The sequence below is a fragment of the Vigna unguiculata genome, chromosome 6 (assembly GCF_037176805.1).
Source record: "Vigna unguiculata cultivar grain cowpea cultivar isolate G323 ecotype 2 chromosome 6, ASM3717680v1, whole genome shotgun sequence".
NCBI lineage: Eukaryota > Viridiplantae > Streptophyta > Magnoliopsida > Fabales > Fabaceae > Vigna > Vigna unguiculata.
Window position 1 is genome coordinate 36,549,454 of NC_140797.1, and position 23,963 is coordinate 36,573,416.

The window sequence follows — 23,963 nt, forward strand, 5'->3', positions numbered from 1 at the left end:
AAATGGTGACAGATATGTTGTTTCAATTGAGAGATGCCATGGTTGTTACTCCCTGTAAGAACGATGTCATCAACATATACTATCAAGTAAACACATCCAGCACTCGAGTGTTGATAAAAGACAGAATGATCTGCTTCACACCGAGTCATACCAAATTGCTGAATAACATTGCTAAACTTTCCAAACCAAGCCCGAGGAGATTGTTTTAGGCCATATAGGGATTTGCGAAGACGACATACCATCCCAAAAGACTCCCCCTGAGCAACAAATCCAGAAGGTTGCTCCATATAGATTTCTTCTTGCAAATCACCATTGAGGAAAGCGTTTTTAACATCTAGTTGATAAAGAGGCCATTGTTGAAGAGCAGCCATGGCGATAAATAAACGAACAAAAGTCATCTTTGCCACGGGGGAAAAAGTATCTCCATAATCCAACCCAAAAATTTGAGTATAACCTTTGGCCACAAGACGAGCTTTGAGGCGATCAATAGTACTATCAGGTCCAACTTTGATAGCAAACACCCACCTGCAACTAACAACAAATTTCCCAGATGGCAACGGGACCAGTTCCCAAGTTCCACTATTATGAAGAACACTTAATTCATCTGCCATGGCCTGACGCCAACCATGATGGGCTAAAGCATCATGGATAGTTTTTGGAATGGTCACATAAGAAAGAGAGGAAAGACATGTATAAAAAGGTAGTGACAATCGATGATAAGATAACAGGCAGTAAGAATGGCATCACCCCAGAAATGTTCAGGAACCTCACCATGAATTAAAAGAGTGCGAGTGGTTTCCATAAGATGTCTATTTTTACGTTCAGCTACACTATTTTGTTGAGGGGTATAAGCACTAGAAGTTTGATGCAGAATGCCGTGAGAAGCCATAAATTATTTGAAAGAATGAGAAAGATATTCACGGCCATTATCACTATGCAAAACTCTAGTAGAAACACCGAACTGAGTTTTAATTTCATTAAAAAAAGATTGAAAGATATGAAATAATTCCGAACGATGTTTCATTAAAAATAACCAAGTGCATCTGAAATAATCATCAATGAAAGTAACAAAGTATTGAAAACCTAAAGTAGACTTAACGCGGCTAGGACCCCAAATGTCAGAGTGAACCAAGGCAAAAGGGGACGAAGCATCACGTGTGACACTACGAGGAAAAGAAGTACGAGTATGCTTGCCTAATTGACACAACTCACAATCCAAACGAGACAACTTGGACAACAAGCTGTTGTAACTTGGCAAGGCTTGGATGACCTAACTGAGCATGAATAAGAGAGGGAGACTCCATAACTGCACCAACGTGTGTAGAGGGACGGAGATGATAAAGACCATGAGACTCATATCCTGTGCCAATCACTTGTTTCGAACTCTAGTCCTGTAAACAGACAAAACTGTTGGTAAAAGAAACAACACAATCAAGAGAACGAGTTAGGCGACTGATGGACAACATGTTAAAAGGAGACCCAGGGACATAAAGAACATTATCAATGGTTAAAGAAGGAAAAAGTTTAACAGTGCCAACACCATGAGATGAGACTCTAGAACCATCAGCCAGTGTAACAGAAGGTAAAGGATTAGTAGAGGATAAAGAAGAGAACAAAGATTTGTTACCAGTAATATGATCAATGGCTCCTGAATCAAAAACCCAAGGACCAGGAGAAGAAGATTGAGTCAGACCAACAAAAGATGTACCTGTGTGAGCAACAGATGCAGTGGAACTAGAAAACTGTTGATCCTTATATCATTTGAGAAATTTGTTGAACATAACAAGTATATCGGATGAAACAAAAGAGATTTCAGAACTGAAAGAGGCAGCGGAAGACACCATGGAGGAATTGGAAGAGACGCGGCTTCGAATGGCGCGTGAGGGACGATCAGAACTGTATGGTTGCCGGTCGAAACTAACACTTCGGCGAGGACGACTCGGCGGCGACGGTGGTGGTGGCTCCGGTAGTGGCTCCGGCAGCGGCTCTCTGGCAATGGCTCCGGCAGGCGGTGCCGGCGGCTCCGGTGGCAGCAGCGGCGGTGGTGGCAGAGGCGGAGGAAGCAGTAGCGAAAAAAACAAACCTTAAGCTCTAGATACCATGTTGAGAATAAAGAAAATAGGGATTGAGATTAATCTTCCTTGTGTATAAACCACACATAGGGTAATCTATTTATAATAGAGAGAGGTACAAGTAAAAAGAGTAACTGAAAATAAAAAAATTAAATAGAAGATATTGTTTGATATTGTGGTTATCAATATCTAACAATATCTTAATAATATCAAACAATATCTAACACGGTGCATGCACTCTATTGGGCTATATTCATTGCTCCATTTGCATTCTTTTGAAATAAAGGCTTTACAAACTCATAGTTAATAAATTTGATTTATAAGACTAATGACATATAAGTTGTTTTTTTTATTTCTACTTTTAGATTATTACATTGAAAAATTTATATAATATATTTGAAGTAACTTTTCATTGTTTGAATCTTAAGATTCAAACTATAGCTTGGTGATTAACAAATTGAATATTGATCTGGGTAATCTTGATGTCCATAGTTGCAATAACTTATGTTATTAGTTTGATCATCTTTAACATGCCAAGGGGTTATTCTGTTATATTTTGCTTATGGAGTAGCTTTGTTTGTGACTTTGTATGCATGTCTTTGATTAGACTATCTCTAAGGAAGCTTACTTCCTAGAGCTTGCTGTTATGTTCTTTAGTTTCCTATTATTACGCAAGAACCTTATAACATGGCAGTTGATGCATGCTGTCAATTTAGTAATCCCAGAGGTCCAGTGATTTCTTTGCAATTTAGGTATCCAGGAACAGTCAGGATGAACTTCACATTTTTGTTCATGTTGACCTGCTAAAAATTAAATGTACCATGTTTTATGTTGTTCAGGCTCCTTTGTGCAGAATAGTACATCTGCACATTGCAACAAGTGGACAATTTTTCCACTGTAGGATATGAAATCGGTTTCTGGTACTGAAATATTTGTTTTCTATCAACTGGTCAGAATGGTGTAGTTTTTCTCACTGAAATATTAAATTGGTAATAGTAATGATAAGAAATCATTTGAATATTACTTTTCTTTATATAGAGAGTGCTGTCTAATCAACATACCGCAAACATACAGCTCAATTAAGCTTAATTTAATTCTAGTATGGGAACTGCAGAAAGCCATACTGTCTGTTTGGCAAATTCTTGAACTTGTAGTACACAACAATAAATTTATTAACTACTGAGGCTTTCTTAACCTTAACATTGGGGTAGATCTGGCGGTGGAGGTAATACTGATTGTGAAAGGCCAACTCCATTTTCTACCAGAAGTGCCATGCCCAAACCCCAATTCAGATGCGAGTCTATGTGGCAATGGATGAACCAAATTCCTGATTTGCAGTAGTGAAAGAAAACCATGAAATAGGTTAATATGTGATGCTGACTGCAGAAGCAAAGTTTTACAGTACTACAATACGTTACCTGGATTGTCAGCCACAAAACGAATAGCCACCCATCCTCCAGGAGGTGTTCCAACAGTGTTCCTCACAGGTGGGTCTACAAGGTTGAACTTGAGTGGATCAGTTGCTGGGTTGAAGTTGCCGAAACCTGAACCGACTACAAAGAAGTGGAATCCATGAACATGCATAGGGTGTTCCTCTGTGGTCACTATGCTTGTGTCTTGCATAACAATTTGCATCCTCGAGCCATACTTCACTTTGTAGAGCTTAGTTCCCCGTGAAGGTGTCCATAGCCCCCTTGGTACGTTCCCAGTATAATCAAATTGTACAGGAGGAACAGGGGGAAAGTCTGTTGTGAAGACACCGGGTATTCTTTCATAGTACGCTTGCATTAAGGAGGTGGTTCTTGGGAGTTCAAATGATACATTGTTCATGCTGGCTGTGAAGCGGGTTCCATTTGGTCCTTGACACCGGGGACTATTAGGATTCGTGCAATTGATTAACCCCAACCCCACTATTAAATATAGATTCACATCAACTTCCGTAAAGACTTTAACCTGAGTAAGGCCCCTAATCCTAGCAGTGAACGCAGTTGCAGTGGCAGTGTCATTGAAGGCAGGCAAAGCTGGCAAGACTGGTCTTGATCTGTTTTGGTTACTGCGTCTAGTAGATCTGTATTCTAGGATTGCAGTGGTGGTGGTATTGTCAAACGGAGCATTCACAGCAGATTCATAGGCGCGTGCTGCCATGTAGTAGAGACCTTGGGGTTGATCAGCAGTGACTAGGACATTGAATGTCTGACCAGGTCCTATCATGAGGACTGTGGTTCTGAAGGGCTTATTATACGCTGCATCTGTACCAACCACAGTCATGCTGTGGTTGGCAATGGAGAAGAAAAGTTCTTGATTGAGTGCACTGCTGATGATTCTCAACATAATTGTCTCCCCAGCTTCAACTGGAACACGCACAGTTCCTGCATTGTGTGTTCGTTACATCAATGAATCTGAAACCTCTCTCAAAATAGAACTGCTATTAAGGTAGTTAAGAATTTAACACTTAACTTTATTTAGCTATACTCTCCTTTTTAAGACTTTATTCTAATAAAACTAAACATTAAAGGTTCAGAAAATCTTGCCATTTGAAAATAAGTTAACAATCATTTTGATATCCTTTTCAACCGTTAAGAAATGCAGGCACACACTGAGTAGTAATTTTCGCACCTTGGCTTGAGCATCTGTAAAGATCACCAGGTTGCCCATTAATGGTATATGCAACAGATGGATTTGGAGGTAATCCTGCATAGTCTGCCTGCCTTTGGAGAAGCACAACATCCGAATCAAACCATTGCCCTGTGGCATCAACACGGTAAAACTGTCATGATACTTAATGAGAACCTCATTCGCATTTTAAATGTTTTGTTGTAAGGTATAGTTTGTTCACAGTGGAAGGAGATTCACTATTCAAGAATTGGGCAAAAGATGATTTTAGAGATGTACCAAGAATGAGGGGAAATTCTTGCTTAGGCACAGAGAAGGGATAGGCAGAACCCAATCTGGGATAGATGATGAAAGCTCCATAAACAGTGGCTCTTAGGAATCCAGTATGAGCATGCCACCATAATGTCCCTTCCTGATCCCTGATTCTAAATCGGTATGTGTAACTTCCCCCTGGTTGTATGGGACACTGAGTTACATAACTCGGCCCATCCGCCCATGGATTTCGCAGCATCCTTAACCCATGCCTGATGCACATAACCCATGATCACTTTGTGAGGAAGATCAAATTTATGCATCAGTGGCACAGAAAATTGGTACATGGAACAAGTATGTATGTATCAATAGCATAGTATATGGACTCATGGACCAACTATATATTGTTACATTAGTGTGGGGAAAACTTCTGACTGAAGAGTATGATATTCAAGCATGAATTCCATGTGAAAGTGAAAGAGAAAGATGATAATATTTACCAGTGGATGGAGATGTTGTACTGTGCTGCATTTACTACTTTGATTATCACAAAATCCCCGTTTCTAGCTTCCACTGTTGGCCCTGGGAACTGCCCGTTGACAGTGATTATGCTTTGGTTTTTGCACAGCCTCGTCACTGGCCTAGCTTGAACCTATTTCACTCAAATTATGATGGAATGATAATTACTAAAGACCTCTAACCATATTGAAGAAATGTAGTGAATAATTCGTGATATAATTGAATCAGAACTTACAACAAATTCATGGAAATGTATCTCTGTAGCCGAAGCCAAGGAAGCAATGAGAGCAAACAGGGCTAGTACGAACCAAGAACAACATGACTTGCCAGGGAGGTGGAAAGTCTTCATTGTTGTTCTGGTTTTGTTTAATGGTGTTTCTTGTGCTGAGGGAGATTTGTTTTAAAATGCAGCTATTTTGTAGACTTATAAATAGGGAAATGCCTGGAAAGAGAAATACTTCTGTTGAGTCATTATATTTTAGTCAACAAGGTACTTAATATTTAGTAATTAGTCTAACAAAGTAGAGAGCATGCATGGTTCACAGAGCAATCAACTGATAAATGCTAGATTGTGTTATTTAGATGAAAAGAGACGCACAAGAGTAGAAATGCATCTTTAGTTAATAAATCTGTTTTCTGGAATTTTATGGTAGAAATACATCTTTAGTTAATGAGACTCCATCATTAGCAGTGGACGATGATATTGAGCCTGAACTTAAATTGGAAGCTGTAACCTAAATAATGTACTACAAAAGAGGAGCAACATGAGTTAGGATACACATTGGTTGATGCAATACCATTTTTCACTTCAGTTTGTAAAATCCACTTCTAGTGTAAAATGTGCATATTTAACATTCTTATGTTAATTAACTTATGCATTAATTGTTCTAATTTATGGATATTTCTTTTCTTATTTTAATCTCAAAATAAAAAGGTTAGTAATCATGCCCTGTGTCTTATACTGAGAATCATATTCAAATGAAACAATGGACATGACAGTTCAAAATTGTTGCCAAATTATAGAAATTTATGTGCTTATAAATTGATTCATCCAATTTGATACACGACTCATGGATCTAACAATGACTTGATTATGTTGATACTAGAATTTTAGCAATATTACTCATTTGATTCAACAATCCAAATGCTAATATCATAAGTGAATAAAGGTTGGCTTGTGGTTGATAAAGACATGACTCGTATCTTGTACACTTACAAGTTTAATTTCTTTCGTTAATAATAAATCCCTCACTATATTTGTAACCACTTTGTGTTCTGACCTTTGATGGAGAGATTTTATACCCAACTCTCATAAACTTCCATAAATAAATAAAATAAATAAGAAACACATTCTTCTAACATAATATTTAGTGAAAATTATAAAATCAGGCGAAGGAGTTTATAAATAAGATACAAAATCCACTACATTTTTTTTTCAATAAAATTTAATCAATAAAAGAAAACATTCTCTAACACTTCTATAGAAAAACATATCGTGGTGACGATTGATTTTTTCTACATATAAACCTGAGGAGCCCCATTTCCTTTATTTTGATAGTGGCACGTGGTAATAACTTAAGCTGGAAAAAAAAAAAGCTAAGAAGAAAGAAAAATCAATAGGGCAATTAAGATGAGTTTGAATTTTGATTTTGTTGGGTGGTTACGAAGAACACTGTTTCTTTTGTACGGTTTAAGTGTACACAGTACTTGTTTTAACATAAACAAAAGTAGCAGTGATGAGAAGTCGTTTTTTCCATTTGGCGTGGTTGATTCCAACATATAAGTGGCAAGTGTTTCTCTATCATTTCATGCCACAATTTAAAGAATTCATACCACTTTCGCGTAATTTGAAAATGCCAATTAACACCTTCACTCTTTCAAATACACTTTTGCCATTTTCTCCTCTCAACCACATTTTTTTATACCACTAACTTAGGACATTGTTTGGTCCAATCAAACTAGCAACTTTCCTGTTCTGAGTTAGATTAACTGAAAATAATTTTTTATCATAATATTTGTTAATATAACTTAGGACATTATTAATAACATATTAAAAATCAATTGAATAAACAAAATACTAATTAAGTTTTTCTTTTATTCAGTGATAAAATTGTTTCTAATTTCTAAGTATTGAGCACCCATTCCTTAAGAAAAAAGAAGTAATGACCGAAGCTGCTATTTGGAGCAATCATAATTGGATACGTTGGATGCATGGTTGGTAGAAAAGCATAGGTGCCCTGTGTCCATCAACAGTGTTTTTCTCAGTCTCTGAATTTCAATTTCTTGGCAAATGAAGCTTCTGTAGTCGTTCGTTTTCAGATGACCAATAAAAAGCCTTCAAATCTATGTGTTTGGCTTTTTCTTCTAAGAGGTACAAACCAATAAAAGCTTTGAAACTAACCACCATCCAAAATCAAACTTGCATCATAAAAGGCATTTAGTGACATCACCATTTTTAGTTTGAACTGTAATAGACTGTTAAAAAAAAAATTGGAGCTCTTACCAAAACTTCCTAAAAGCATCATGTGAACACACCCAAATTTTCCACATGATTATATCTGAGCATTCGAAATTTAAAAAAAGTTGTAACAGTAGAGGAAGAACTTTTAGTATTTATTTCATTTGTGCATGCACAGATATGTATTTGCTAAGTCCCCTAAACAATTTCGAAAGAAATTTATTTTTCTCCCTGTGCTTGAATTTTGGTTAAACGAGTCCAGTTGAGTTAAACTCAAAATAATTTTAAAGGAAAAAGTAATTTATTATAGTTTTTAATTCAGATAAAGTTTATTTGTAACTTGATGTAAAAAGAAATTGTGAATCTTGTGATTTACCAAAAATCCATTGATTAAATTTTATTGCAAATGGTAAATGGTATCTGCATGGAAGTCATTGCTCACGTCATAGATCCATTGCAACATTTTCTGGACAGTTTCTTTCAATTGGGTCTACCTAGAGGCTTAGAAGGATCTGTGAAGGTAAAATTTGTTTCGTCTGGTTTTTCAAAGAGGAAAACATTTTTTACTTTTTAAAAGTAAAGATAAAATCTGCTTTTAACATCTGAAAGCAAACTAACTCACTTTAGTCCCCCATTTACAAAAATATGTCAAATGTGATCTTCCAAAAGCAAAACACTTTTTTTTAAGAACTAAAAGCCAACATTATATATTTACAGACATGTTTCGTTTTTCCTAAATATTTTATTTATCATACGAGGATTTTATATGCATGTAACATATTTCTTTTTTTCTAAATAATAACAAAATATCAGTATCAGTATCATTATTGTTATACAATTAAGAAAAAATTTAAAATATAATGAGATTTTTGAAGAAAACTACTAGCAAAGTCTGATACAACTGACAGATAGCCATGTTTACAACTTGAAATTTAAGTTTTAATCACATGCTATTAAAAAAAGTCAAACCTACTTTAAGAATCTGTATACTTCAATAAAGAACCATTTCTCAAGTGTTAAAAATGTGAACTCCATTTCATTGATAATGTTAAATAAAAACGAAAATTCTAAGATTAAGAAAAAATATAAATACAGATTGTGCAAAGCTTTGTACTCGTGCTCTTAAATAAAAATATTTAAATTCCAAATTCATACCCTTTGGTAAGTTAGAGTTAATGGAAAAATTAAAACTAACTAAACTTAGGGAGGAATATAAACGCAATAAAAGATAAAGTGAAATACTAATAAAAATGTAATATACGAGAACTTTTCACTCTTGAGAATGAAAATTGCAGTGTTACTAACCAAATATGGGGATTGGCAATAACGATGCATATATCATCTTGAGAATATTTTGAAATTTGACTTTCATTAAAAAATTCGAACCAATAATACACTGCCAAAATTTCTGCTCAGACTACACTATTCTGAAAATCCGGCGACAGCTCAAAAGGGGGTGGGTGGGTGTGATTTTAATGTACACTCCAGAAAATTTTACAGGAAAAGAGGAGCATAAGAACAAGAGCGAAGAATGAGGTAGCCATAAACGATGATAACTGTTCCATAGAAGCTTGTCCAATAAGGCATTCTGTAGATGAAAGGCAATGAAAATAACAGCACTCAACCCCTGGCCTTGAATATGTGTTTTCAAATGGAGGATTGTTCATAGTTGTGCTATCTGCTGTTTCATAAAATGTAAGAACTGCAATTTTGAGTCACAGATGTCTGAAAATTCCATCAGTACTTTAAGCTTCCCAGACACCATTTTCCTGGCAACATCAGCAGGAGTCCAAGACTTGAGAGGTGGGGAGATACGATTACCCAATTCAGCGTCGTTCACAGAGCAAATAAATTTTTCTAACATGCCAAACACCTTCCCCGGTCCATCTTCAGGTTTTCTAAGAAGGAAAAAAATGTTCTCCAAATTCTCATCTTCAGGTTTTCTCATCCATTCACTAATCCATTTCATAACATCCTCTAACACATGAGATAAATGCACCACAGAATCTGTTATAGCATGAACCAGATTGGAGCAAGAAGCTGCTCCACTTTTCTTTTTCTTTTTACCAGATGGAAAACAGGATCTCAGAGAAGATTGGATAACAAGTCCATGCCACGCAAAAGGTTCTGTAACTAACTGTATCAGAAGTTCAATGCCACTCCAAGGAGAGAAGAGCTGAGGTTCTATGGACCTCATCTTCTCTAAAGTATACTTTTCCAGCAAAGAATCTACGATATTCCAAAGTCGAGGCCTACATCCATTTCCAACTGGATTCACAAGTTCATTGGAACTCAAGCTCCAAGCATTTAAAAATACAGTGAAATTCAACCAGTCAATCAAGTTGGAGTCAGAAACCTGTCAACATTTTTTCAAGAGATGGATCAAATTCCAAGAAGCACCATGTAAGATAAGATGTTTCAAGCAGAATAAATAACTTGAACACAGCCTAAACAGTTTCACAACTCCGAAAGATAATACCTCACAGCAAACACCATATTAAACTGCAAATTCAGCCTAAACAGTTTCACAACCCAGAAAGATAATACCTCAGCTCATTTTTCTGTACCACCACATCTAGCTTACTGGCATCATTTTGTATATTATTAATACAAATATAAAATATATTTATATCATGGCACAGTTACGTTAAATAATATTTGAGCAGTAGCATAAAAACTGAACATACCACAGACGATCTTTCTTCATTATAGAAACCCATGACCACTTCTATTGCTTCAGTCAGAGAAAAACCCAAAAATTGTGCATAGCGCTCCAGTAACAATTTTAGCTCCGATGTGATGTCTGGGGTAACAGAACCATTGACCTCATGCTCCTTGATTGATACTGAAGCACTTTGAATCGAGAGATAGATCATCCGAGGAAGTAGGCATTTCTTTTCAACGACTCTCTTTAAACTTGCTTCCCTATCTTTGGTCTACATCAATTGACAAACCATGCAATAAAGGGTGGGGGTCAGCAAAATGACCCATATAGATAGTTCAGTTTTTTACTGAAACAAGAACATAAACCAATCACAAAACAAGAAAGACAGGATTGACCTACCAATATTTCTTTCGGATAGTAAGAAATCCCTTCAAATGGCCCTGAAACACAAGGCAACCATCCATTATGCATATTATAGCGATCAACAAACATATATACAATAGAAAAAAAATACCAGATTAAATCTGAAACTCAAACCATGACATTTGGAACCTCCTATACGCCACAAAAAAAAAACACATTTGAGCCCTAATAGCTATAATAACTGCCGCATCATATAATTTCCATTTTATTTAGATTTACAAGCCCACACATTCTCTTCCAGACAAGTAACACCAACCCCATTCTATAAGTCTGTCCTGTCACTCTAAATTGACTATCTACTCAAGGAAACCAAGTTAAGAAACAACTTAATATCAAGTTAAATTACTTGTAATGAATACAACAAGCAACAAGTATTGCATAACCTTTCATTAGCTTTTGTTCAAGGCAAGACATCATATTGATATGTGATAACTTCGCACGTACTTTACAGATTGATATTTACTTAATATATCGGTGCCAAAAGTTGCAAGAATACGACAACCTAAGCTAGAAATATGATTGAAAAGCTTACCTAAAAGGTAATTTTTCTCTGAAGATGGTGTCCACCAGGGCCGTGACTGCAAGTCCTCATTGAAGGTCAAAGACTTTGGCCCTACCTCCTTAGACAGCTCAAGGAAGTGAACACCGCATTCCATGCCTTCAAGAAAACTCTGAGAAAAATCTGAACTGGTTAACCCTACCACTCAAGTTTATCAAGAAAGGTGATAAAACATACTACATTTCAAGCATGAATCACCTCTTCTTCTTCAATGTTATTGGCACTCTGCTTTAGTTGTAAAATGGATGATTCAACGTGAGCCACTAAATACTGACTAGAGTGTTGCAACCTATCTTTAAACTGGACAAATTCAATTACCTGGAATATAACATTGCGTCACCAATTAAATCAACTCCATGACATTGTTCTTTCAACATTACATCAGAACTGACATGACAGAAAATTATCATGCAATAAGTACATATTTTTTTACATTAACAAGAGCACAACCACGTTGATAAAACCCTTTTGCGCTTCATATTAATTTTTACTTTTGGGAGAGGGGCACTAGAGAAATATTGATGATCTTCTCATATGCGAATACCGTAACTTAGCATAGATAATCAAACCCGTTATCCATAAAGGGTTTTAAAAAAGAAAATCAGCTTGCAATTGCAACTTTATGCATCCATATTGCTCCAAGTACTTCAACTCAAAATGGAAAGTCTTTAGAAATTGTAAGCATCCAGTATACATACTTTTGAGTAGTTTCTATGTCGATATGCAAGAAACGTTAAATCTGCAGATTCTCTGAAGTGGTCATCCATAAACTTCAAGTAATCTTTTAGCAGATTGTTTAATTCGGTCCAAAGAGGAGATACCAACATCTGAGGCAATATGTGGTGCAATATACTTTCCATCAAGATGTTTTTGACATCCAGGGACTTGTACCTGAAGAGAAGAAAAATATGCTTTACACTTGATAGTGGCAAGAAATCATAGGAGCAGAAATAAATGTACATAAACCAATCAGCATGACAGACATTCTATGAAATAATGTAAAATTATAGAATTGAATTACCATACCATTCATGTGCCACTGAAAGAGCACCACAGTGGCTATACAAATGCAACAGCAAGATCTTGTATTGTGACACGTATCTGATTAAAGACAAGGAGGAGTAAGAAACTGAGAAAGTCAACAATGCACTGTACCATTGCCAATGGCAACATTGGTTCGTAAGTCAAAAGCTAACATGTACCTATAGATATTGTAGTGATAAACTCAACCCTTCAAATACAAGAAATAATATAAATGGAAAGATCTAATTTAAAACACAGCAAAAAACACTGTAATACTTACTTTAAAATCAAGACAAATCTTAGAAATGTTGATATTAAATGGTAAATGATGAACTAAACTGAAGCCCAATAACACTTACAGTATTGAGCATGGGTCAAAACTAGTACACTAACATATAAAGGCAGAAAAATGAACTGGCCAAATATATCCCAAGACACATTGAAATGTTTTCTCAAGTTAATGCATGTTTCATGGGAGATTCCAATAAATAAATATATATATATATATATATATATATAAGGCAAAACAGTCATCCCAACCTTCGTATTGCCAAGCCGAACTCCAAAACCATAATTGCCTCAACCAAATAACCAACGTTTTTAGTACGCCAGAATAACTATACAAAAAAGATCAGAAGAGGTGAACAGTGGTCAGACAATTGTATAGATATTTGAAATGTTCAAAATCAGATGATGTATATTTATAAACCATGAAAATGAGTAGCAATGTCACATATATTGCACAATAGAATCCTACAATTTAAAATCAAACTGAACAATTTAAATTGAGGAAGTGTTGGTTAAATTATTTTTAGAAAAAAAAATCTATAGAATGAATAGAAGACTCAGGTTTAGAATGAATACAATATGGGAAACTCTTAATAAGTTAAAACTAAGTTCAATGTTAAACTGAGCATGTAAGCCCATGTCAGTCCCTCGTACTAAAGCCATAACTGGGTTATTTTAAAACAAGCAATCAGTGAAGAAAAACAATAAGTTACCACTTACAAGAGCAGAAGTAAAATATCAATTTAAAAGGAAAGAAAAGACAGACAAAATTGACAAATGATTTTTGTTATAAGAGTCTGATACATAAAATAAGAAATAGTTAGCCAATATATCTACTTATTCTACATTGACAGCAACAGCCTTGAAACCTAACATTAAATCTTTTTTATGTCTCCCTCCCGCTCTGGCACACCCCACCCAAAAAAAAACTAGGAAAATAAAAAGATTCATGAGTCAACTAAAAGAATCAAAAGTATAATAAAAATAGAATATCTTCACCTTTTTTTTCAGTGTGCATTACAAAATACAAATTTAATACAACATACCTGGACCAAAATGCTACATATCATTGAAAGCAGCTCCTCACCATACGTGCCCTCCTGTGGATCCAAATCTTTTGAAAGTGGAAGGTTTGTGCAATACATCTCAAACATTTGAACACAAGAGGCCTCAAGATCTGAGACAAGTTTAGAAGAGTTTGCATTCATTACATTAACACTTAAAATATGAAGCACAAACTATGAAGGCAAGACAAGTTATGAGCTCAAAGCTGGAGAACATTGTTTCAAGTGATACAACCAAAAAGAAAGAAAATTATATTGGAATAAAATAATTAGGAAGGAGCCATTATGATAGTGTGAGAAAATAACATAGTTATCAACTTCAACAAATAGTATGATTTCAATCAAAAAGATATGAACAAGCTTGGAAGTGAATTAGACCATCTAGACAATGACCCTGTGCTCTACATTGGCAGGAGAAGCAAACAAGGCCTGCACTTCTATAAAATGCAAAAGAAAAATAAAAAGGAGAGTCAAGCATATTCTGACACATGGAACACAAAAAGGAAGTTTGACAGTTTTTAATACTACAGATAATAAATTTGATTTTTTTGTATATCTTAAGGATGTACTAAAAACTGTTATAGACAGAATATTATATGTATCAAACAATAATTTCTCCTGTTCATTAAAATAATCCTTAGGGCTAGAAGATCAAATACATGCTCAATCTTTGATTATAGAGGATATGGCACTGAAAGACTAACTCCGTAAAAGCTTAATTTGTAAGGTGAGAATGCAGGCATGGTTTATATATCTAATAGGCAGAGCATTGGAATAACAATGAGAAGATTTAAAGAATTAATGCATACAAGTTAGTATGCAACAATACAACACCCACCCCCTGCAGAAGATGTGGATATGTCCCCAAGCAATAATTGTTTAATTTTGAAAAAGCTCATAGACAGCCCAAGAGCCTTGGTTGGTGGAGCTGATAAAGTGTCCCGAGCTTTCATTAACTTCTCCAAAAGTTCTGTCCTCTGATCAGCAGCGAGCACTTCAACAAACATCTCAACATCGGACGTAAAGCAGCCCAAGTGACCAAACCTATGAAAAATTAAGCAGAGTTCTTACACAAAAAAAAAATGTAAAAGCTTCACTTTTACAAGCATTACTTTAAATGTACAAGGGACAACATTATTAAAGAAGAATAATTAATACAGCTAGTTAATCCTAAAACAGAAGATCATGTTAAAACCTACTTAAAAGTAGGCAAATGGCATAGAATTGAAATATATCTTCGAACAGAATAAAAGTAATGAAGACATAAAGAAACCAAAAATAGAGTTTTCACACTTTACAATTATAAAAAAAAACTAAGCCCTCAATAAATAGATCTGACCCACAAACCTAGACTTTAAACTCCATTGGATTTTTCCCCAGTAGCATTTGTCAATGTCAAATGTCATTCCCGTAAAGCATTTTACATGCATGATATTCAAAAAGGAAACTAATAAATCACAGGAATAATAACTTCTGCACCATAAGCTACCTGCAAAAGTATTGCACAATGCCATCCATTACATCATCATCATTTCTTTTCCCACGCAAATGCTTTCTTCGCTCAATTTCCATAGTTGCCAGGTATGGACACCTTATCAAGTTATTAACAGTATCTGCTAGCAACTTCTGTACACATGCTGAAGCAATTGACATTTGGCTGTCAAACTGCATTCATATAGTAGTTTGCAATTATTCAGGAATCAAATTCTGTGAAAATAATCAATGGTCCCTCTATGCATAAATAAATGTCATAAATAAAGGCAACCATAGACTAAACACTCACCTGTTCTTCTGTCAAGTGTGAGACTTTGCAGTTGACAAACTTTGGGGGATGAACTGGATCATTAACAGCCTCATCACACCAAATACTGTCATCTTCTAACAAACAGCCTAGGTACTGAAGGAAACCCTCCCAGTCATCAGGGCTGCATATGATGAAACAATATCAATGGAAGAAAAAATGGGGAACAAAAGTAAGGGACGTGCATAAAGAAAACCATGAATGAGTTTAATTCAAGAAACAAACATTTTAAAATCACTTCACAACTACATTGACACGTCAGCTATATCTCAAGTACAACATAAAATATCATGCTTGTTAGAATAATTATTAAATCTATTATGTTAGAGTAATTATTAAGTCTAAAGTAGGGAGAAGTCTGTTGAAAACCTCTTCCAGCTGTACCTAGTTCTGTGCCTAGGAGTCTAGGGCAGTCTGTTGATCTTTCATCTTGCCGTTGTATAAGATTTCTATCATTATAAATAGAAGATCATAAGAAGGTCTTTCAAGCCCTCCAAAATATATTTTTCTCTCTTTTGAATCTTAAGTATGTTCAATAACACACATCAATAAGAAACAAGAACAAAGAACACTTGAAAGTCAAAAGAACAATTTACAATTGAAAATTAATATCATGGAAATCAAGTTTGCTTCACAGCCAATGACAGAATAAGAGTTCGTCTCGTGGATAGCAGTCAAGCTTTGAGACTTCTGTAGCCTACATACTATAGGCAATTAAACAATTCAGAACTCACCTTCCTACTACTAGTCCATAAGTTTACCACTAAAGACGTGACTAACAATGAACATTGAACTATGTAAAAGTACATAATTACCAAAAGGAAAAAGAAGAAGCAAGAATAGTTATAATAGCATCTTATTCCATATTCAACTTATAGCAGCCTTTACACACGTTGTGTTAATGATTCTCTTGACACAACCAGTACCACTTTTATCCATTAACAACAACCACCAGTGAACAATTTTAGTTTTTTATTTTTTATGTATAAACAATATGGGTAAAAAAACCCAGGCATACCATAACTCCAGAATTTTGTGAAAGATGTCAGCTGCTGCAGTGTAGTCACCTGCCCGAGCCAGAAGTCTCCCCTGTCAACTTAAAGTCAAAGTATAGAGGTTGATAAGAGAAGTCAAATAAGAAAAGAAAAAACTTTGAATTTCTGCTGATTTTTTACTATTCTATAAAAGAATAACAATATTGGAAATGGAAGGAAAGAAAACATAAAGGAGGATAACATAGAACAATACTGAAAAGTAAAATTGAAATCAGAAAAAAAGATTTTCATTTATCTGCAGGTCAAACAGGGAAAAATTGAAAGAAAATGTGATGATCGCCACATAAAGCCATCAAAAACAAACCTAGCACAAAGCAAATTAAATTTTCTTTTTGGTTTATCATTCAATACAGCTAAAAGGGTACAAAAGAACAAGTCTTATGGCGTGTTTTCCAGAGAAGCATACTTCAATGTTATTATGTCCATTGGAAGTTCAAAGGTTCCTCTAAGGTTAAGTTCAAAACTTCCTCTACAGTCTAACAACATTTTTAAGTTTAGTACATTTTAGTAAATCTCTGACTCCTTATATATGTCTGATGTGTTTCATAATTAAAAACCAAACATTTTCTCCTACAATCCCTGAAAAAGACGCACTTTCACTAGTAAATTATAGTTTGAATCTAAAAATGTACTTCTGTACAGATTTTCATTTCCGAATAGACGTTTGAAGAAGAGTTTGCCTTGAAGGATCAATTTCCAAATATTAAATCATGACAATACCACACAGAACGGAACATTATGGAACATACTAATTTGCATGATTATGACTTTCCAATGAGCAACATACACATACCAATATCCCCTTAATTTAACTGGATGGTCATTTGTACTCAACAAATAATGTATGAAAGTCAGAAAATAAACCCTAAACACAAATTAGAAAGTACGAAGAGAACTATTGAGATTACCTGCATCCGTAGCTTATCAACTTCAATCATCAGCAGTGATCCTAATTTTCCAGACAGAATTTCTAAGGCATCCCCAAACTTAGCTTGTCGTTCCAATATAGAAATGTACATTGTAAGAGCTGCAACCAATTTCAAAAATTTAAAACACTCCACATGTTCCAATATAGAAATGTAGATTGTAAGAGCTGCAACCAATTTCAAAAATTTTAAACATGTCCACATGGTATACTCGATGACACTAGAAAGTCTAATGGTAGATCATAATAGATAAGAAAGAATGAACACAGGGCATTCCTCTTCTAGAAAGGGTTTCTCGTTTCTTTTTCATCTTTCTTCTTAACACTAATTAGTGTTCAATTCAAGATGCTACTATTTCTTGGAATTTTCACCTTTTGTTACTTGAATGATAAGGAATCCTTTGAGTTGGAGTCCATTTTGAGCCTTCTTGACTTTGATATATTATCTTCAGGTCCAGGTAAAAAGAATTTGGTCTCTTGACCCCCTTATATGGTTTCATAGTAAGAATTATTCATCCAGAAAATTATTCAAAGTCTAAAGCTCCTCTAAGGCCACACTTTATTTGAAAAGTTTTTCATAACAGAACTATTAATACCATAAAGAATTCAGATATGAGAGAAAAAGGAAAATGAAGTCCTATTAAAATATAAAATTTAATTAATTACACGAGCTAACAACACAATTAGTTATACATACATAGGAATAGCTTGAGATACATGCTAGATATAAGACCAACCAACTCCAGCTGCCATAACAGAATGACAACTGGCAAACTCAACTGACTCCAACAGTCATAACAGAATCACAGTTGGCTATCTAACTCCAACAGAATAACTTGGGCTACAAGATAGATCTAACCCAACTAACGCCAGCTGTAAAAACAGAATGACAAATGGATAACCCAACTAACTCCAACTGTTATATGATAGTTGGCTAACTCTGACTAATTGATGACTCGACAGTCTACATATAAAAGTATACTCTGTTAGTACACAAGTCCCTGTGTCACACAGTGCTGTTTCATCGAGTTGTCAGGCGTGTTACAAGCTAAGGGTCAGTTTCCACATGAAATTTGACACTGATCTGTAGCTGGATTTTATGATCTTTGTTTAGCACCTTTGGAAAATATCAGATGTGTCCAAGGACCTTCAACCAGTGTTATCGAAACTCAGTTATGGTGCCGTCATAATGGAAATCAGTGGCGGTTTTGCAGCCTGCCACTAAAAGAAGGCGGTGGCAATGCGGGTTTTTCATGGTGGCTACTTTTTGCATTATGGGTGGCGGGTGCGGAACGGCTATGGCGGAAAAGGCGGGCATCAGCGTGAAAAAGAAAAAGGAGCAGCAGTGTGAAGAAGAAAGAACGGCTGGGCGTGGAGAAGTGGGGCAGTGGAAGAAACACTAATGGCAGGGTGTGTCAAAAGCCCAACTTATATTTTGTTAAGAATTGGGCCGGTCCAATACAACTTTTTTTACCTATCCACCTAATCTTTCTTCTTCAGCATCACTGTACTAACCTTGCTACTTACCCCCAGTTCGACGTGACCCACCGTCGCCCGCCACCTGCTGCTGCCTCCTGCCGCCCCTCATTTTTCTATATTTTCATTCTACATTATCTATATCATATATTATATTTCTTTTAATCCTATGTTTCCGCTCCGCCATAACCCGATATGGTTTCCACCATAACTTTATAAAGGATTTGTAGCTCTGATATTTTCCGTTATCCAATATCGATAACACTGCCTTCTACCAGTATTTGAAGAGCAGTTTGCTGGTTTTAGTGCAAGTGAAAAGAGGATCTTATTCATTTAAGACATTCCATCCCCCTCTAGATCATCATCATTGAAAAAGATACTTTGGCTAAGATTCATTTAAAGACAAATTAAGAACTTCAAAAAATTCCACATTATGAAGATATGACAGGAGAATACATAAATACATTCCTAATAATACATATATAATCTAAATATTCCTTATTTATATAAGATTTGCTTTTCACTTCTATAATCATATAGAAACTTACGCAACAAGTTTCTAATATTTTGGAAAATCATTGTGTCTATCCTTATTAGCATTGTGTTGAAGCCATGTCAAAACTATGTCAAAGACGCAACAAAACATTATTCAGATTGGGCACTTCACCAATACATGTCATACGAGTGTTCAATCATGCTGAACACAGGGACACACCATTTAAGAGGCATGCCCAAACTTCATAGATTAGAGCATTTGGTTGGAATGTAATTCTCATATCTTGGAGAGCTCCCCAAGTGAGCAACTTCTTTGGGATAAGACAAGGTGTTTGGCTTCTACTTAATGTAAAGCTGGTGGTTTTGTTACATAGGTTTCCTTCATACATGTGTACATATTGGTTATCTTTGCTTCTTTGATGATTTTATCTCTTTCGTTTGTATTTTCATTGCTTAAGAGGATATCTTATTCTCAAATTTGTGTTTGGCTTCTACTTAATGTAAAGCTGGTGGTTTTGTTATATAGGTTTCCCTCATACATGTGTATATATTGGTTATCTTTGCTTCTTTGACAATTTTATCTCTTTCGTTTGTATTTTCAATGCTTAAGAGGATATCTTATTTTCAAATTTGTGTTATCTTCTCCTTCAATCTAGATGAATTTATTTTTATCAAAATAACCAATAGCATTAGAAGAAAAGAAAAAAATTAAGATCACCTTCGGGCTCGTGTAAGCTATGTGAAGCTACATGTTTCTTAAGTAAGCCTTCAGCTAAAAATAAAAGCTTGTCTTCTCCACTGCCACAAAGTACCTATGAATAGCCCAGTTCCCATAAAATAAGTAAATAAAATGTGTTCTAAGTGAATAAATATCAAGCCCAACACCATGAATAATTTAATATATCTGAACAAAAAATAAAAAGAATGTCACATTAATGAACTATTAATTTTGAAATTTTCATAAGGCACGGCATGTTTTAAAGCCAAGTTACAAACAAGTAGCACAAGGGCAATTAGAAGTTTGCTTTATTTTATCCACAAATATTGATATCAACAAAAGTTCCCAACTCAAAACCATTTTATTGCAACATAATAAATGACATCGACGGTTATTGCTTCAAAGACCTTCAGTTGGATATTATTTGCAATCCAGACAATGCAATATGACTAAGTTCATAACTGAATCGTGATTCACATGTGTAAGACACATGCTTATACAGTTTCATCATGAATGAGACCAAAACTTGAACTTGAAACCCAGATCAAACTGTTGAAATACTGCAATCAGCAGCAACATAGATCTGCAGTCTGGTGTCAGACATCCCTTGATAACAACACGAGCTTTGTGTAAAACATCTTAAAACTATATTGTTTTATTGCAAAGTAGTTATGTAAAAATGTCTGGTGCGAACTAGAAATCTTATGCACTAGATAACTTTTCTTCCCTAGAATTTGCATGTTCTTTGAAGAATTATGTACTGGCAACTGAGCGGTAAAGAAACCAAAAAATACAGACTTTTTAAACACAGAATTAATAACAACTACAACGAAAAGGGAAAAAGGAAAAAAATCAACAGTTAACTAAACCAATGTCCATTCTAAAATGAACAACAGAAATGGAAAAAAAAAAACAAACTAAAATGTAGGCCACCACAAACTGTAAAGATACCAACTTACAACTAATATACTGGCAGTGATCATGAATGACATTTATACTTTATTTTCTTATATATCCATCATATCATGAAATTTCACGTTCTGGTCAAGTTTATCCCCTTTTAAACTGACAGTGCATTTAAATAAACTCTTATAATAGGTACTGCAAAAGATAATTTAGGTTACAAATTGAACTGCGGAGAACCTGTAATTGGATGCTACAAACTGCCCAAAGAAGAAACCTTTCTTCTCCAACAAGCTTGTACATTTTGATAGCTGTCTGCCAATTAGACAACAGAAAAACGTAACTTTTAAAAATAAATAAATATATAAAACATAAACATACATTCACATATACACACACAAACCTGTTGTTGCTTCACAAAAGAATACTCTCGAACATAGCAGTTAAACAGCCCCATCATTAGATCCAAGTTACCCGGGAATTTACTACAGGCAAGTTCATAACACCCGGTAGCCAAGTCCACTGCACAAACACAAACTCTAGTCAACCAACACACACATAACCAATGAATAAAAAAACCATGTTTATTTGTTAGGCTTAAATATGTCATAGATCCATGTAATTAATCCACATTTTCATTGTCATCCCTTTACCTTCTTTTCAATAATCCCTGTAATTTTTATTTTTTTTCCACTATTCCTCGTCGTTACTTAGTTGTTATCAACAATTACTTCAGAAACCACAATTTCTATTTATTCCTGCTAATAAAGCTAGTGTTTGTTATTCTAGTCTCTGACTTAATAAGCATCTCAGGATTTAACAAAGCTAAGCAACGGCATGGAAAGGGCCACAAATTCGAACATTCGCGGGATTATTAAAACACAATATTAAAAGAACCAAAACAAGACGTAGGTAGATTGCAGGCATTAAGAGAAAATTAAAGTCTAGTTGTTAAGAAGCATCAAAATTCGTAAGTTCAACGGACAAAACAATATCTCGAAGTTCTGGCCAGTTCAATCTCTACTTTCAATTTTAAAACATTGTATGCAAAAAAACAATAATAATAACAGCAATAATAAAAAAAATATAAAAATAAAATAAAAGAGGCTAACAGTGATCCAATCGCTGAAACACAATCTGAAGCGTGCTGAGAGTGAGATCATCCATCAGCAGATAATCGTACGCGTAGAGAACCTCCTTCGCCTGGAGCGCAACGGAGAAGGCCTCGTCAGGCTTCGTCATCCGTTCGAGCACGAGCGCTTTGAGAGCCTGAATGGAAAAGCAGGAGCACGAAGACAGCGTGAGTTGGAAAACAACGAAGAATGAACGCAATGAAGATGAGAATTAGGGTTCTTACGAGAGCGTAGGGGGAATTAGGGTACTTAGCGAGGAGCGTGGTAACGTGCTTGAGAGCGTTCTTGAACTGGCGCGAATCAATGGCGTCCCATATTGGACGAACCTTGCGCTCGGGAATGCCGCCGGCTAAGCCGAACTTGGATGCCATTGGAATGAATCGAAGGTTCCAGAAGGTGAGTGAGTGAGTGAGTGAGTGAGTGACGATTTCTGCTTGGTCGAATCGTCACGAACAACGCAGAGAGGAAGAAAAAGAGAATGCGCTGTGTCCGAAGAGAAAAACCTGACCTAAAAAGAAAGAAAGAAACAAAGAACTGAAACTGAAACTAACAACAACTGCGATGGGCTTGGATTAACATGAAGTGAAAGTGGACTTCACTACTAAAGATTTATATTACTATAACATTTTTAGATAAAAGATTTTTAATATTTTATTTCTTTTTCTAAATTTCATTCCTTCTTCTAACATTATTCTTTTCTTTTTTTATCTCTTATATTATTACCAAATCTGATGCTAAATAATTAATTGTTATAGGGTGATTTGGCGGCAAGAGTGAATAACTTCTGTTTTTAATTCGATCGAAAAAAGAAAATTGGACAATTTTTTCCATTTCGTGGAATGCAGCCAAATTAGACATGTTTTTGTCAAAAAAGTATATTATATACTTAATAAAGAAATACACGTCTTATGGTAATTATAATTTTTTACTTGGTTCTATTTTTTAAATATATGTCGTTCTTACTATATTTGATGTCATTTCACTCGTCATATTCTAATTTAAAATCGGCCCAAAAAGTCCAATTTGTTTTTTGTAATAAAAGGCCTAAAAACCTGAATTTTTCTTATTGCATCCCTTATTGCTATCTGCACCCCTATAATTTTTAAAATGGCTGCTTTACATTTGACATTTTATTTGAACGTTGGATCGTTTTTCCCAGTCTTATTCTATGTTGGCCTAATTTAACTTTGGAAAAATAAGGAAATTATAGAAACATAATAATATTCAAGAGAAACTCTTATCTTTGTCACAGAAAAAAAAAACTAGGTGCAATATTACAATTTATCATTTGATTACCTATAACTTTTTATTAGATAAATTTTATTAAAAAAGCTTAAGTTCAGCACACTATATGTGTACACAAAATTGCAAAGAGAACTATAATGAGGAAAAAAAAAATTCCCTAATAACTCAATGTTAACCCAAACAACCAAACCATTTTTTTATATTTTCTTCTACATTAATTCAGAGTGAAATAAAATGAAATAACATTGTTATTATTCTTTGTTTGAATATTCATAA

General features: G+C 35.0%; 2 protein-coding genes across 3 annotated transcripts; both read right to left on the reverse strand.

Moving 5' to 3' along the window:
* Positions 1–3,071: 3,071 nt before the first annotated feature.
* Positions 3,072–5,841, reverse strand: LAC3 (laccase 3). Its single transcript, XM_028075759.2, has 6 exons — positions 5,692–5,841; positions 5,438–5,589; positions 4,965–5,209; positions 4,689–4,817; positions 3,491–4,441; positions 3,072–3,399 (listed from the first exon to the last, which is right to left on the reverse strand). Exons 1-6 carry the CDS (start codon positions 5,803–5,805, stop codon positions 3,269–3,271), a joined length of 1,722 nt encoding a protein of 573 aa, XP_027931560.1. The 5' UTR covers positions 5,806–5,841; the 3' UTR covers positions 3,072–3,268.
* A 3,423-nt stretch (positions 5,842–9,264) lies between these two features.
* Positions 9,265–23,014, reverse strand: LOC114187740 (Tetratricopeptide repeat (TPR)-like superfamily protein). Of its 2 annotated transcripts, XM_028076092.2 has the most exons (19): positions 22,667–23,014; positions 22,422–22,578; positions 21,713–21,831; positions 21,550–21,624; positions 20,407–20,500; positions 17,701–17,819; positions 16,756–16,826; positions 15,720–15,861; positions 15,426–15,601; positions 14,775–14,980; positions 13,919–14,049; positions 13,125–13,201; positions 12,588–12,662; positions 12,260–12,452; positions 11,760–11,879; positions 11,535–11,673; positions 10,979–11,019; positions 10,602–10,850; positions 9,265–10,270 (listed from the first exon to the last, which is right to left on the reverse strand). In XM_028076092.2, the coding sequence occupies exons 1-19, from the start codon at positions 22,811–22,813 to the stop codon at positions 9,578–9,580; spliced, it is 3,024 nt and encodes a 1,007-aa protein (XP_027931893.1). In that variant the 5' UTR covers positions 22,814–23,014; the 3' UTR covers positions 9,265–9,577. The 2 variants fall into 2 exon arrangements, with proteins under 2 accessions (XP_027931893.1, XP_027931894.1); XM_028076093.2 differs by lacking the exons at positions 20,407–20,500; positions 22,422–22,578; positions 22,667–23,014.
* Positions 23,015–23,963: the final 949 nt, after the last annotated feature.